The sequence below is a fragment of the Myotis brandtii genome, unplaced genomic scaffold, assembly GCF_000412655.1.
Source record: "Myotis brandtii unplaced genomic scaffold, ASM41265v1 scaffold612, whole genome shotgun sequence".
Lineage (NCBI taxonomy): Eukaryota > Metazoa > Chordata > Mammalia > Chiroptera > Vespertilionidae > Myotis > Myotis brandtii.
In genome coordinates this window covers 1,529,630-1,546,719 of record NW_005370328.1, presented here as the reverse complement: position 1 = coordinate 1,546,719, position 17,090 = coordinate 1,529,630, and the positions used below count along the sequence as shown (strand labels likewise).

At 42.0% G+C, this 17,090-nt stretch overlaps 1 protein-coding gene across 1 annotated transcript in view; it reads left to right on the top strand.

Moving 5' to 3' along the window:
* Nucleotides 1–10,073, top strand: part of SPATA17 (spermatogenesis associated 17) — a 65,274-nt gene extending 55,201 nt beyond the window's left edge. The window contains exons 10-11 of the mRNA XM_005879888.2: nucleotides 5,197–5,279; nucleotides 9,769–10,073. Of these exons, the coding sequence (XP_005879950.2) occupies nucleotides 5,197–5,277 (81 nt within the window). The 3' untranslated portion in view covers nucleotides 5,278–5,279; nucleotides 9,769–10,073. The remainder of the gene's footprint in view (nucleotides 1–5,196; nucleotides 5,280–9,768) is intronic.
* The last annotated feature ends 7,017 nt before the right edge of the window (nucleotides 10,074–17,090 follow it).

Below are 17,090 nucleotides of genomic sequence, written 5' to 3'. Positions count from 1 at the left end.
AATATTACAGGAGTGGTTAGCCTACTTAACCAGCCAAAGTTTCTCAAGTATTTTTAAGGGTTAATTGAATGTAGTTCATTTACTAAGGATATCATATATTAATGGTTTAGTTGTAAAGTACAATTTAAAAAGAGATAACAACTAATTAGTAACCGTTATTTATCTATTAACCATGATGAGAGATACTTGTTTTTTACTTTGTTCCTTATAAATTCTTGTCTGTAGAACAAAGGAGGTATAATTAAAAATACATACACAGTTGAATTGAACTTTATTCAAGAGTTCTTTTCTCCTCTACTGTGTGACCATGCCAAACATAGAATTTCAGAAGGCCATAATCATTTAAATTATTCTATTTTTCTGTCCTCTTAATCTTGCAAAAATTTTATATTGTTCAAAAATAATAATGAAAGAACGTATTAAAAATTGAGATGAAATTCTTATCTATCAAATGTCAGTGTCCTCGAATTTAACAGCCTTTCATTTATAGAGTTTAAATAAATTAGGACTTAGATTTAAATGTTCCGCAATAAATTGTGCTCTTAATGGCAACAGCAAATAAACATCCCTTAGTGTTTTGAATACCAAAGTGATTTACCTGCACATGTTTTGGAGTTTAGACTCAGTAAAGTTCAGGGGCATCCATGTATGAAATAGCTTGTGAGGAAATTCCCATCGCTTTCTTCATTTGATTTAGTTTGGGAAAAGGACATGAGTTCAGAAAAATAGATCATCGTCTTTAGTAATTTGGGCTCAGATAGAGACATTAAATATTGTACATCGACTAGTGAATGTGTATATAATTTTCTCAAAACTTATAAAGGAGTTGGCATTATAAAATACATTAGTTTCTGTTGACTATCTCATTTGCATTTTTATATGTTTTATTATGTAGACTTGCTTATGGGAAGCGTTGTTAAAGATGTCAAATGTAAGAAATGGAAGCAAAATGTTTTAAAAAATGAGCAAGTATATGTTTGCGTATTTTATAAAAACTATAAAAAATAGGGCATCAATTACTAAGAGGGATGCAGTTAATTAAAGTGTCCTAGTAGAAAGAAAACTTAAATCTAAGGGTAATTTTTGGTGCACTAATTCTTTCTTTTTTACTCTATTTTTACCAAGTAAAACATGTGCCTAGTTGAAGTAGTAAGTATGTTCAGAGACTTGTGATGCTGGGTGGCATACTCCTGCGCGCACCCCCACCCCCACCCTTGCCCCAATTTTCAGGGTAGGTCCTCCTTCCCAGAGGCCACTTTCAACTCTGACCTTCCAGTTCGATCCCAGTGCTGAGCGTCCTGGGCTTAGGGAGGAAGAACAGGATGGAATTTCATTGGTTTGTTCTCCCTTCCTTTTTTTTTTTTAGGGAGAGTGGAAGAGAGAGGGAAAGACAAGAGAGAAACATTGATGTGAAAGAAACACATCGATTGGTTGCCTCCTGCACAAGCCCCGACCAGGGCCCTGGACAGGAAGGAGCCTGTAACCGAGGTATGTGCCCTTGACCCGAATCGAACCTGGGACCCTTTGGTCTGCAGGCCAATGCTCTGTCCACTGAGCCACACCAGCTAGAGCATGTTCTCCCTTCCTTTTTAAGTCTGGGATGCTGCCCCTCTCATCTGGCGGCACATAGATTATGATTTGGGGCCCCTGCTGTTTCCTGGTATTCCTGAAGATGCCGTTTTGTAGATGTTTATAATCCTCCAAGTTCGGGGCCGGGGGGAGGGGGTCATTTCTGAGGATAAGGCAGGAAATTAATTGCTCTGCCAGCTTAAAACTAGAAGCTTTCCCAACGAATGATTTTAAAATATGGGTGTATACATCTTTCACAAAAGAAGGTTTTGAAATAAGAGTGATGTTTCCAAAAACAGAACACCCAGAACATTTTATTCACGTATATTCTCACGTATATGTGAATGTGGGAGGGGTGGATGTAACACAGAAGGCCAGGATCCTGCCCCCAGGAGGCTGACCATGGAGTGAGGGGGGCTCATACTGGGAGGGAGTCACTGATGCAAAACAGACGCCGGACCAGGGCTGGGAGGAGCGTGATTGTGCACCGATGCTCAGTGCAGGGAGCTGGCATTTCCATCTGAAGACGAAGGCTTTCCGGCAGGAGGTAGCCTTTATATGTGTGACAGTGTTTGGGGAGGATTTGCACCTCGTAAGAGCTTAATAACTGTTAAAAAGATTTTGTAATTGACTTTTAGAAAGAGAGGTAGGGAGAGGGAGATGGGGAGAAACATCCATGTGAGAGTGAAATGTCCATTGATCGGTTGCCTCCCACATGCACCCTGACCCTACGGAATCAAACCAGCAACCTCTCGGGTGCGTGGCATGACGCCCAACCGACTGAGCCGCCCTGGCCGGGGCAGGGGCTTGCTAATGTTTTGCTGAATATAATTCATGCCGCTCAGCCTCGGTGGCTGGACATTTTTCTTTCCCCTTCTGTTCATGGTAAATGTTCTTTTGTTCAATGCAATGTATCAGCAGTAGTCAGTTTCACTTATTCCTGTCTTAGTTTCCCTGAGAGGAATTAACAAAAACCTTTCTGTAGCGAAAAGGCACCAGTCAATGACAGTCACTGATAAATCCTATGAATTAAAAAATTAAAAAATTAAACAGTCCTTTCCCGTGAGAATTTCATCCTGTTAATGATGCATGTATATTACTAGGAATTACAAATATCGGGTAATAAAGCTTCAAGTTCACACATTCCCAGATGTTATTTGGGGGCCACTAGAGTAGCAATTTTTTTTTCAAAAACATCAGCAGTAATTAGAAATCTTTCATAGTTTCTTTCAGAAACAGCGTTTGATTTTAATTCTTTCACTTTAAAAAAAAAACTTGTAGGCAAACACTGTGTCAAAACTATTGACATTTTTATAGCTTGACAAAAATTAAGCATAATTAAAATGAAATATTTGTTGCATAAATTAAGCTGCAATTAATATGTTTTCTGCCTCTGCTTGAAGGATAAGATTAAAACGGTGTTGTTAGCAGACTCCCCGCCGTGAGACTAATTTCTTGATTTTTATACCAAACATTATCATACATGTTTTCACAGTGAAAGAATAAACCAACAAGTAGAAAACAATGTTTGATGAAAATGATAGACTACAGAAGGAAACACACTGACTTTTATGAAGGCAAGGCGATATGACTGTTTATTTTAATGTTTAATGACTAGTTGATTCCCAGGGTAAGATTTGCACTTTTAAAGCCATTAAAGTAAGTAGAAAATTGCCCTTCATTTCAGTTAGCTATTCCAAAAAAAAAAAAAAATTTCTTACTGACTTCAGAGAGAGATGAAGGAAGAGGGAGAGAGAAACATTGATGATAGAGAAACACCGATAGGCTGCCTTCTGCACTCCTCCCACTGGGATCAAACTCGAAACCCAGGCATGTGCCCTGACCAGGAATCGAACCAGTGACCTCCTGGTGCACGAAACAATGCTCAACCAACTGAGCCACACTGGCCGGGCCCCCTATGCCTTTTAAATGACCCGGTGTATTGCTTCACAGTGTTTGCTTCTTCAGGAGGTAATTAGAAAATGAACAAGACATGGTATGCCAGGGCCTCCCCTCCAGCTCACCAAGAAGTCATCATAAATCCCATCCCCCAAATCTCAGATGTAGACAATGTCAAGAAAAGTGGAGGGAAGATGTGCTAGGAGTCCCTCCTTGCTTCTCTGGGAGGGGGATCACTTTCTCACGGGATCACCCAACCTTGACAAAAGTTAGTCATTGTCTTGGAAAGAAAAATCCCCCCCGCTGCCACTTCCCCAGGCAATGCATTCGTTCTCACATGAATTTTTTTCCAGCTAATTACTTTTTTGTTGTTGCTAATCTTCACCTGAGGCTTTTGGTTTTTTTAGAGCGGAAATGAGGGAGGAGGGAGAGAGAGAGAAAGAGAGAGACAGACAGACATGGATTGGTTGCCTCCCCCACACACCCTGACCTGGGCCAGGGATTGACTCTGCAACTCAGGTATGTGACCATGACCAGGAATCGAACCAGCGACCCTTCAGTGAGCAGGCCGATGCTCTAACCACTAAGCGACACTGGCCGGGGTGGACATCTCCATTTTCTAGGTGACGAAACAGAGGGAGTTAGGCAGTGCTTCCAGAAGCTTCCGTTTTCTGGAACAGTATCATCTCTTCCTTGTTTGGTAGAATTCACCAGAAAGAATCAAAGCCTGTCTGGGAAGGTTATTACTGATTTGATTTTTTTCAGTAGATACGGGCCTATTCAGATTATGTGTTTCTCCTTGTGTGTGAGTTTTGGTGGGCTGTCTTTTAAGTGATTGGTCCAGGTCACCTGAGTTATCCAATGTGTGGTCCACCGTTGCTCACACTTCTTCACTTATCCTTTGAATTGAAGTGCATGGCACCAGTAGTGACCACCCATCTCTCTTAGTAACTGTTACTAATTTGTGACTTTTCTCTTTTTTCTCACTTAGCCTGGCCAGGTGTTTACCGATTTTATTGATCTTTTCAAAGAACCAGCTTTTGGTTTTGTTGACTTTCGCTCGTCTCTGTTTCAGTTTCATGGTTTTTGCTCTGATTTGGTTATGTCTTTCTTCTGCTGCTCACTGTTTTCTAGTTTCCTAAAGTGGAAGTTTAGATTCTTGACGTTAGGTCTTTCTTCTTTTCTACTAGATGCATTCGATGCTTTTAAAGCCTATACAGTTAGAACATATTTTTATCCAAAGGAAATGTAAAAAATAACAGTTGAAATGTACATTTATTTCATCATATTTTTATTGCATTTATTGGGGTGACATTGGTTCATAAAATTATGCAGGTTTCAGGTATATAATTCTGTAATACATCATCTGTATATTGTATTGTGTTCACCACCCTACGTCAAGTCTCCTTCCATCACCATTTATTCCCCCTTTACCTTATTTTACCTCCCCCAAACCCTTTCCTCTGGCAATTACCATACTGTTGTCTGTCTCCATAAAATGTACATTTTAAAAATGAGTTATTTTACATATGAAAAGTATTATATTAAAATAAACACTAAATATAATTAATAAATATAAAAAAGATTAAACTAAGGTCATTTAAATAAAGCTAATCATTTCCTTTCCTTTTTTGAAAATTAGTCGTTGTTATTTATATTTAAAACCAATAATAATAATAATAAGTCAGTAAGGGCTCTGTGGTAATCTTTGCTCTTTTTTTATTCTAGGATTTCCAAACTATATTACCATCATTCGATCTCTTCTCTAAGTACGGAAAGTCATATTCAAAAGCTGGACAGATTTTATAAAGGTATGCATTTTTTTTTTGCTAAGTATTTTAAGTAACTTAACCATCAAGCATTTAAAAAGCCATGCTATAATAATATTAATGCATAACAAAGCCAGACACATTTTAATTCTAGTGTAATAATGGGTTTTCAACATTAAAAAAATCATTGGTTTCGTTTTTCAAATCTCCAAAATAGACTAAAAAACACATTAAGAAATAGAACTCACAAAAATCAGAAGTACTTTTACTTTATGTTAATGAATACAATAAATAATAGTTTTACACTATCCAGTGATAAAACATTGATGGTGTTCCAAAAATTGTTTTAAATTTCTCAATACTGTGTTGATACAGTTAGTTTAATAGACTATATTCAATATGTGTGCTATTTGAGCTACTAGGTGTCTTTATGGAATTCCAAGTAAATAGTGTCTGGGGTCTCTGATTATCCCTGTTAAAGTACAGAGAAGAACAAAGACCTACATAAAATTCAAGATCACAGAAATAGCTCTCAGTGTGGACTGTATTCACTGGCTAAGGTGTTTAAAAGTAGAGGCATGATTACAATCAGAGCGAGACTTATAGGAAGTAATCTGGCATTTTCAGCCCAATTAAAGGAGGTATTGGATGAAGACAGCACAGATCACCACAGCTGAAGGAGAAGAGGCAGGAATGAGAAATCATGCGAGTTGGAATTCCCCAGGTGCCCTCCCACCCCCAGGGCCACGGGAGAGCTCTGGTCCGCTGGGGAAGGCAGAGTAGATCGAGCAACTTATTTCCTTCAGCATCAGTGTGGCCTGTCCCCCCTTGTAACTCAGGATGCTTCAATGTGGAAGTCAGTGGGTTCAACACAAATACCACTACCTGCTTTTTAACGACTTCAAAGGGAAAACTCGAAGGGAAATAAGACATATCTAACTAATCTATACTAATAAAAGGGTAATATGCTAATTATACCAGGCGTCTTTCAGACATCCTTCTGGACGTCCCTCCGGACAAAGCCATGGTGGCAGGGCCGAGGCAGAGGCAGTTAGGGATGATCAGGCCAGCAGGCAGGTGAGTGGTTAGGAGCCAGCGGTCCCGGATTGCGAGAGGGATGTCTAACTGCCGGTTTAACAGTCCCTGTGGGATTGGGCCTAAACTGGCAGTCGGACATCCCCCAAGGGGTCCTGGATTGGAGAGGGTGCAGGCCGGGCTGGGGGATCCCCTCCCCTCCCCCCTGCATGAATTTCATGCACCAGGCCTCTAGTTCATCTATAATGCCCCGTGGAATTGCGGTTCCAAAGGTTTATAAAGTATCACTACCCATTAGAACATTTGTCTGGCATTTCTAACTCACAGTATAAAGCAGTCTAAGTAAAATCTTTCCTATCTGTGTGTGACTTAGCTTTTAATTCAAAGGTATATTCTGTTTGTAGGGGTGAAAGGTTGAAAACAAATTGAATACTGGATAATATATGCTAAGTTAAATAAATGATGAGACATAGATCCTTACCTGATAATTTGGGGGGGGGGAGCCTTAATATTTGCACTTGTGAAGCCATTAAAATAAGCAGAAAATTGCCCTTCATTTTAGTTAGCTATTCCTTTAAAAAAATGTTCTTACGCTTTCATGAAAAACACACTTGCAAGTACTTCTGTGTTGCATATATTTGTATACATTTGTACATTGCAAAAATGTTAATGGTAGTTATCTCTGGGTAAGATTGGTATCTAAGATTGTAGATACCGTTTTGGGGAGATGTGTCTTTGTACCCTAATTTTTTGAAAATGTATCTAATCAGACAAAAGCAACGTGTTAAGACAAAATACTCCAGTAGGAATTCCTTGCTCTTCCCTACCAATTACAAAAACAGCTTGACTTTATTCTATTCAATCATGATAATGTAGAGAAAATTATCTTTTTTTTTCTGAAGACAAAATAACTACTTGCTACATTATTTATAAGAAAGAAGGACGAGTAACAAATGTTTCACATTACTTTTAATTACAACGAGCAAATACAAATATGTGACAATTTTTTTAAAAAAAATGCTTGGTAAGTCTGCTCTTGGATTTTCAACTATTCTGTGAATTGGAAGTATTATCAAAATGTCACCCCCTCCTCTCAGAATGGAAATGAATGTCTCGTGTTTAATTTTGGTAAGTGGAGGGGAGCTGCCCCAGCTACAGCTCTCCCCTTACGATTGCATTTCACCAAATCTGACAAAGTGCTTCTGCTCTGCGTAGAGAAGGCCAAGATGGGGACACTTGCCCCAAAGATGCCGGAGGAATTTTTAGCGCTCTCTACTTGATTGCTTTGGCTTCAAGGTAGTTCATCACTTGACGATATCTCACCCAACGTTGCCTCTCCCACCCATCCTGCGCTTGCCCATCAGTCCGATTAGAAACAGTGACGCCTTTATCAGATTAATCTCTCTTCCCTTCAGCGTGTCTGCGTTTAGGACAAACAGAGCCTCCACCAACCCACTTCAATTAATCCACGAAGATTTCAGCCACCGAAACTGCTCAGAATGAATTGGATTTTAAACACACACATAGAGGGCTTTCCCCCAAAAAATGTATGCACACTTTGAATAATGATAAAGGCAGTGCTTTTTAAAATACTTTTCATTTTCAAAATGTAATAGAATCTACAGTCATAGCATGTACACATTTTTGGGGGGACGCCGTATATTTTAAAATCTACTCTCTGGCTAGGATCATCTGACTCCTTTTAATTTTTTTTTTTTAATTTTTCTTTATAAACTGCTCGGTTTGGTAATGGTGGAGAGTTCCCCAGCATTCCGCCGGGTCTGAATCAGAAAGGACTGGCTCCTTCCGTCCATCCGACTGCTTTGCCTTCTTTAGCTCCATTCATCTTCTGGGCCGAGTGGAGACAGTCGGTGGGGGGAAAGGGGGGCCTGCAGGGGGGCGTGGCCAGTGGGCCGAGCGCGGTGTGCGCCGAGTCTTCTCAGGTTGTGTGCGTCTCACCTGTCCCAGGTTCTTCGCCATGTGCTTCGGTCCGGGTCCTCTTTCGCTGAAAGGAGTGGTTCCGTCTGGAGGCCCGAGGAGATGAGTTTCGATGAAATTACCTGTTGTGCATGGAAACCAGTGTCCTGTCTTCCTTGCTCATAGGGATTTGGCATCTGAATGACTGGAATGGCTGGGAAAAGGGAAAGGAAAAGGGAAATGAGTCTGGTTAGCACCTGCATTGGCACAGGGGTGACATTTGTCTTTTTTTTTTTTTTTTAAGAGGAAATACGGTCTTAGCGGCTGTGTAAGGAGAGAGATAAGCGATATATGTGCTCGTCAGGGGTTCAGTTTCTAATTCAACAAGAAAACCTGTTCTTGCTGTGTAAAATTGTTCGTAAGCCATATTTCAAAGGTTTAAAAATTGCTTAATGTGCTCCATTTGCAATATAACTCCTAATATTTCTGCTCTGTGGTGGGGATTTATTTGTAAGAGATGATGAGAGGCAAAGGATGTTAGAATAGCAAAAATGTTTTTTGAATTAACCTTTAATGGCAACAAGATGTGAATAAAATTAAACAAAACAAAAAAAGAAAACCTGTTCAACCTTGGCATCCAATCTGGCGCCGTGTGGATGTATAACCCTTTTCCGTTTCATCAGAGTGAATGTGCAAAAATAAAACAAAACAAAAATCAAGATATATTTTTTAACATATTTTTATTGATTTTAGAGAGGAAGGGAGAGGGAGAGAGAGAGATAGAAACACCCATGATGAGAGAGAATCATTGATCGGCTGCCTCCTGCACGCCCCACACTGGGGATCGAGCCCACAACCCAAGCATGTGCCCTTGAGCGGAATTGAACCTGGGACCCTTCAGTCCACAGGTCGACACTTTATCCACTGAGCCAAACCAGCTAGGGCTCAAGATACCATTAGTATCTTCCTCTTGGTAAGGGTGTTCTCTGAATGAAGGCGCTGTAACGGCCCCCAGGCGTGCAGGAGGACAGTCGCCGTGTTTCTCTAGGACAGTGATGGCGAACCTTTTGAGCTCGGCGTGTCAGCATTTTGAAAAACCCTAACCGAACTCTGGTGCCGTGTCACACATAGAAATTTTTTGATATTTGCAACCATAGTAAAACAAAGACTTATATTTTTGATATTTATTTTATATATTTAAATGCCATTTAACAAAGAAAAATCAACCAAAAAAATGAGTTTGCGTGTCACCTCTGACACGCGTGTCATAGGTTCGCCATCACTGCCCTAGGGTCTGGGCAGGTTGGCCCAGCGCCTTGTGTGTCTGCGCTCGCTCACCTTTGTTGATCAGGATCTGCAGGTGCAGACAGAGGTCAGGGGTCAGGGTGGCTGCAGCAAGGCTAGCAATGGGGCAGCTCAGGGTGCGGCCCCCAGACCTGCTGAGCGAACTCTGAGTGAGGAGGATTTGAGCAGAGAATTTGAGAACTGTGTGTTGTTATTGGCTTCTTTCCCTTTTTTTTTCATCTCAGTGTTTTGTTTTTAGAAAATGTCTTCTCTCACTTTACTGTTTTGTTTTTAGACAATAAAAGAAGACAAAGTGTAAAATGAGGTTCAGGTGTGACGTGGTTGTGGAGTAGAAGACGCCACTGCCTGGCTGAGTCACCTGGACACAGTGTGTCAGCCTTTGAAGTCTCTGTCTCTCTGTCTCTCTTCCTCCCTTCCTCCCTCCCTCCCTCCCTATCTCTCTCTCTCTCTCTTTCATCTGTTCAAAGAAGAAATGGGAACCCTCTATTCATTCAAAAACTCTCCAGTTCTTAAAGGAAAATGCACATGAGGATCCTACAGAAACCACAACATAAACCATACTTCTTAAGATTCAATAAACTCTAGTATTTTACAGATGACTAATTTCATACAGTGTGTGAATAGTTGGATTTTTTACTTCTGAGAATATCTGTCACAACCACAGCCCCTGGTGACCAAAAGTGCCATCAAAACAGTCCCCCGACGAGGCCATATTATGACCCCATCATCTTAGTGGAGAATCATTGATCGGCTGCCTCCTGCACACCCCCTACTGGGGATCCAGCCCACAACCCTTAACCGGAATTGAACCCCGAACCCTTTAGTCTGCAGGCCAACGCTCTATCCACTGAGCCACATCAGCCGGGATGTTGGACTCAGGTCCAGTGAGTGTTCAGCTCAGGGGATTGGTTGTTGCATCCGAATGACGCCCCTGGCGGTGGTTGGTCACAGTCCAGAGGCCACGCCTTTGACAGGAAACCAAGAATATACCCACTCCAGCCTTTTAGCGAATAATTCCATCCTGTGGCTCGGATTGGGGTGGTGATGGTGGTCGCTTTTACTGTATTTTATAAGGCCCAGCAGAGCTAACCCATCTCCTTGCACCATTGTTATGAAGACAGAAAGTTAGTTTTTTTTCATAGAAGGGAATGATTTCATTCTTGCCAGGCAGAGCAACAAACAAACAAAAAACAAAAACAAAACAGCAAGAAAGGAAACATGAGATCTCATTTTGGGATGAAGAAACAAGTATTTCAAGGAGTATACGATTGGGTCTAAGTAAATGCACCTGTGTATAATGAAAATGTAGAGTGTCATGAAAACATTTGAAATACTGCAGCAAAAATTACACCTGGAAATTCTGTGTTCCCAGATCCTCACTACCATCCTCTCTCCAGCCACTGGCTAATGAGACCAAACACACCCCTCCTTTTAGAGAAAAATAAGTGGAGCCCAGCCGGTGTGGCTCAGTGGTTGAGTGTCCACCTATGAACCAGAAGATCATGGTTCGACTCCCAGTCAGGGCACATGCTCAGGTTGTGGGATCAATCCCCAGTGTGGGGCATACAGGAGGCAGCCGATCAATGAGTCTCTCTCATCATTGATGTTTCTATCTCTCTCTCCTTCCTTCCTCTCTGAAATCAATAGAAATATGTTAAGAAAAATAAGCGGAAATAAAGAGAGCAACTCAGCATCGAGAAGAGAGAGAAAGTGAGAGTAACACATGGGTAAAGGAAGCTGCAGTCTGGCCAGTGCCTCCCGCCTTCATTACCATCTTTCCAAATAAATCTCCCTGCTCCTCTGGAGCTGGCGAATAAAAAAATCCGCCCGCAAGATAGATGGGCGTGCTCCTCCTGATGAGCATCCCCATCCATCCACGGCCCGCCCACGTGCCAGTGTGGAGACGGGCCGGAGGGAGAATTAAAGACTCGAGTAAGTCCACAGCTTAATCAAGGAGGCCTTTTTCTTCCAACCACCCAGCTTTCATCTCTGTCGCGGGTGATTTCTCTCCCCATCTCCTTCACTCTGCGGCCAAGATGCTGATGGCTGATGGGACAGTAACTGATCACACGCCTAACCTTCCGGGGCAACCAATTGGTTTCAAATAGATGGCAGGCCGGCTTTTGATAAGTTTCATTTTGGCCAGGCCTGTTAGTTCAAGAATTACCCACATCCGCACAGGAGAATCCCTGTGTGGATGCTGAGATTTTATAAAATGATGTCCACCTTCAATGTTTTTAATTTATATCTTTGTTGTGGGATGGACTGGGGTGACGCAGGTTAACAAAATTACACAGGTTTCAGGTGCACCATTCCACAACACATCCTTCGTACGCTGTATTGTGTGTTCACCACCTCAAGTCAAATCTCCATCCATCACCATTTTAATGTGTGTTTTTTTATTTCAAATTAAAAGTCTCTTTCGGTGGGCAATCCCAAGGTACGGACATGGCCTCTGATTGGGATGAAATTTCAGCGGAAATGCAAAACATATTTATCTCAAGCAGCAGGATGTTTTTCTTCATTGTTATCTCAGTACAAATAACCCTGCTCTAGAAGATAATGGTTTTTCTTGCTTGAGGTTGGATGGCATGTCCTAAGATCCCTACGAAATCATTTTTTCTGACTTCCCACACCTGCTGGGATCTGTCCTAAGATAGCGATACCCCCTTGCCAGGGCACGTCTAAGTCTTGGGGGTGATTCTCTCTCTCTCAAGAGAGTATGTTCCATTTTGGACTTTTCTAATTATTTAAAAGTTCTTTATTCTATGGGCTTGAGATTTCACTTCCCGCTACAAATTTGCTGCTTTTGAATAAGTTGATACCCTTGTTCATATGACTGTTCTGCAAGCATTTGCCTTAAGATGCCATGGCTCACCTGAGGGTTCTTTTCTCTGTGGTAAATGGCCTTGGGTTCCAGACCATCAGTACCCCTTGTTTCTACTACAGTGGGGCCTTGACTTACGAGTTTAATTCGTTCCGTGACGGAGCTCATAACTCAAATTACTCAATCAAATCAAAAAGTGAACGAGTGAGACACGTGATGCTGGGCTGATGTTGTGGCGTTCACTGTGACGTTTGCTGCACCAACTAGCGGTGGGGTATCTGAAACTGGCTCGTAACCTGAATTTTAGCTCGCAACTCAAAGCAAAAAATCCGCCGAGAGACGGCTTGTATCTCGAAACACTCATTAGTCGGGACACTCGTAAGTCAAGGCCCCACTGTACTCTCTCCCATGGCAGACCTTGCTAATCACAGTCCTCACTTCTACTGATCTGAGCTCAGAACCCCTCTCCCCATGACACTCCACACAGCCATGGGAAACCCATTTACTACCCTGGGGATTTTGGTTTCCGTATGAGCAAGCTCAGTGAAGATGAAGATGAGGAATGGATTTAAGCTCTTTAACAATTTGAACATGCTTCGGTTGGGCTACTGGTCCAAGGTTGATGTCAGTGTTTTGTCTACTTCAAATTAAATCAAGGAATTTTATAGGATGCCAACTCTGACCTTGATAATGCATATTTCATGCAAAAGAACCATTTCCGAGCAGATCTTTGGAACCAAAATACTCATATTTGGCAAGATTCTCAGCGCTAGACTGTTAAGAGAATAGGCAATAAAAGTGAATGATTGAATGCTATCCGTAAATATTATGTCAGAACGGTGATCTGGCTTAGTTTCCGAAATGATTAACTAGCGTTTTATTCAAGTTCATATATTTCAGGACTTATGTCAGACACCTGGAATCTAGAATAGCCTCCTTTGACAGCAATACATCCCTTTAGTTCATGGCAGGTTTCATTCAGGAAAGCTATTTCCTTGTAAAAGACTTACGGAAGATTTTAGAAGAAAATATGGTTAGAGGCTCAATTTTCTTTTACACCCTCCTCATCTTCTGCCGAGAGATCTGCAGAAATGTTCTATCGTAGTTACATGAGACCAGGAGCAAGCCCTGCCCAACTTCAGAGAGGCCTCCCTGAGGACACACTTCTCCATCTGTCAACACGAGGAAACCACTGAGACTTATGAATGAAGAACCATCAATACACTTTTGTGGCTCTTTGCCGGCAAGTTTTTGTAAAGAAGTTCTGCAGATACAGTGCCCATCTGAGATCAATAAGTAGTAAACTTGTTAGGTCTGATTATTTTTTACTAGTTAAGCTGCTTCAAACAATAACAGAGCCTTTCATTTCTCTCCACTTGACCTATATATTCTATATACGCTGGCCGCACAGACTAAATACACACCACATATCTCTGCTTGTGGCTGGAATTCAGTGTAATAACAGTTTGCTTAGAATCACAACCCAGATGCCTTTGTTTAATAGGAATAGAAAAACTGTTACTTAAATGCATCTTTTGGTAAAAATATATATTTTTTAAGATGAACCCTAGGGACATGGTTGGGTGGATAAAAGAAGGCCTTGGTGTCGAAATGGGTAAGAACCCCCGACAAAGAGTCCTGTTGACCTAGAGAAGTTGGGTACCATGTAAACCTCGGAAAAAGGCCTGGTATTGGAGGGACGATGACTCGGTCTGAGATACATTTGAAGTGACTGTATAATAGTTAAATAAACATGTCTTAAAAAGCTGCAGTTTTGGTAAAAAAAAAAAAAGGATCAAAACAATACATTTAGGCATAAATCAGATGTAGATTATATCTGAGTCAATGACAGGATTAGTTCACTAAACTGTTAAAAGTGAACAGAGAGCCTGGGAAATTCCGCCCAGGAGAAGAGAATGCAAAGGAACAGGAAGTGGAGTAAGAGTAGAAATACTTTTTAACTGCCACAGAAGCCTAAGGAAGAGAGTTCAAAGAGGCAGCTCCAGCCAAAACTGGTTTGGCTCAGTGGATAGAGCGTCGGCCTGCAGACTGAAGGGTCCCGGGTTCGATTCCGGTCAAGGCATGTACCTGGCACATCCCCAGTGGGAGATGTGCAGGAGGCAGCTGGTTGATGTTTCTCTCTCATCGATGTTTCTAACTCTCTATCTCTCTCCCTTCCTCTCTGTAAAAATCAATAAAATATATTTTTAAAAAAAAAAGGCAGCTCCAAATGCTGCCTAAGAGGGGGTGTGAAATGGTTAGAAAGTTCAGTTACACAGAGGGAGTGTCCTTGTCACTATTTCTTCCCATTGCCCCAGCTTTCACTTACTAACAAATATTCTCGCTGAGTTTTGTAATGTGCAGCCCTTCATGGTCCTTCCCACCAGGTCTTCCTCAGTCGGACGTGAACATAGAAGTACTTCTGTTGAATAAACGTGGCGGGTTGCAGCTTGTCTCTCTCCTGATGGTGTTTTTCAGCTACTTGGCTAAGGACAGGACGGACTTCCGGTTATGGAATGAAGTCTATTCCTGTGTAACACTAACTTGACTGGATAGCTGTCAAGTTCAGGACTTTGGGGTCACTGATATACCACCATCAACTGAGCTAATGCGTCTAGACATTTGGTCCAAGTCGCATTGTATATTGTCGGATTGACAACACTTGAGTAGGTAAGGAGGTTATTTCATTTGCCTAAATACATGTGTAGGCAGGAAGAATATAGTTTCTTTTACCAGTCGATGGCTACCAAAGAGGAAGAAAGAAAAGGCAAACATGTGAGGCATGGTTTCTTCCAAGTGACCGGATGAACCTCTTGTCTATTGGTTATGATCCGTCGTGTGGAAATCATGCTCACGTATGACATAAAAGGCCCAACAAACTCTACACTCTTTATTTTTTTAATATATTTTCATTGATTTCAGAGAGGAAGGGAGAGGGAGAGAGAGCTAGAAACATCAATGATGAGAGACAATCATTCATCAGCTGCCTCCTGCACGCTCTCTATTGGGGATCGAGCCCGCAACCTGGGCATGTGCCCTTGACCAGAATCAAACCCGGGACCCTTCAGTCCGTAGGCCAACCCTCTATGCACTGAGCCAAACTGGCTAGGGCAAACTCTTCGCTCTCCTGTTCACCTTCTTCAGTCTCGAAGTTGACTTTCTGCTTGTCATGCAGAGATCAACTAACTTTACAGAAACAGATGGTGTTCCCTTTGCCATCAACGTATCCTTCTGTAGTTTTGCAGTTGGCAAGGCCAGATGGATGAACATCCTGAAATTAAACTTTTCACCAAGTTCTCATAAGTAAACAGACGTTTTATTAATATGGACTTCTGGACATGGAACAGTGCGCAGGGATGACTGACGAGAGAATCTAATTAAAGGCAACAGTGTGGAAGCACCGGAGCCAAGGGTTTATTCTGAAAATAAGCAACATCTTTATATCTCATGCCCTTTGAGGAACAAAACTGAACCAAGAACGTATTGTATTTTCTTTTTAAACTAGAGGCCCGGTGCACAAATTCGTGCATGGGTGGGGTTCCTTGGCCTGGCTGGTGATTGGGGCCAATCGGGGCCATCTCACCCAGTCCTGATTGGGGCTGATCAGGGCCGGCCAGCCAGGGGTAGGAACCACAGGAGGTTGGCTGTGGGAGCACACTGACCACCAGGGGGAAGCTCCTGTGTTGAGCATCTGCCCCCTGGTGGTCAGTGTGCGTCATAGCGACCAGTCGTTCGGTCAACCAGTCATAACAGTCGCTTAGACTTTTATATGTATAGATATGTTTTTATTGACTTTAGAGAGAAAGAGAGAGGGACAGAGAGACAAAAACATCCATGAGAGAGACATTGGTTGGCTGCCTGCTGCACACCCCCTGCTGGGAACCGAGCCCGAAAACCAGGCATGTGCCCTGACCGGTAACCTCTTGGTGCATGGGTTGATGCTCAACCACTGAGCCACACCGGCTGGGCAAGTGGTTAAATTTAGACACCTGAGTTTCACCCTATACTTGGCTCAGAAGAAGCCAGGATGACCTTGCTGTGGAGGCAGAAGGCAGACCAGGGCACTGAAAGTTCTCCTAGAGTTTGTCTGGATGAGAGTGGTTGGACGAGCAGAGAAAAGGAAATGAGGTCACTTTATGTGTCCAAAGCTTTATGTGTCCCTGATATAATGCTCTCCAAAGAGACTTGAACAGTGAAGTCATTCTGGCTTTGGTTTTACATTTAGTGAAAGCTCCGGATTGTATTTTCTTTTTAAACTGGAGGCCTCTGAATACAGCCTTATAGTAATATATCAATAAAGCAGACCTATCATGGAGAGTAACATTTTTAATCGCAGGCTTGGAGAGAGGGGGAAATGATGACACGGCTGCTTTATTTCATAGGAAAAATAAAATAAAAGCAATTATGCAAACCCTAATTCCTCTGACGTAAATTACTTTGCCATGACTCATAGAAGCCAGGATAGATTAGCCAGGGTCCAATCAGGAAACAAAACCACACAGTAATTTGAACAGAGAGAGTTTAATATAAAGAATTAGAGACTCTAGCCCAGTTGGTGAGGCTTAGTGGATTGAACATTGTCTCAATCAGGGCACATGCCCAGGTTGCAGGCTCCATCTCCAGTAGGGGGTGTGCAGGAGGCAGCCAATCAATGTTTCTCTCTCATCGATGTTTCTATCTATCACCCTCTTCCTCTCTCTCTAAAATCAACTTTTGAAAACATTTTAAAAAATGAGGGGCTTGCCGAAACCGGTTTGGCTCAGTGGATA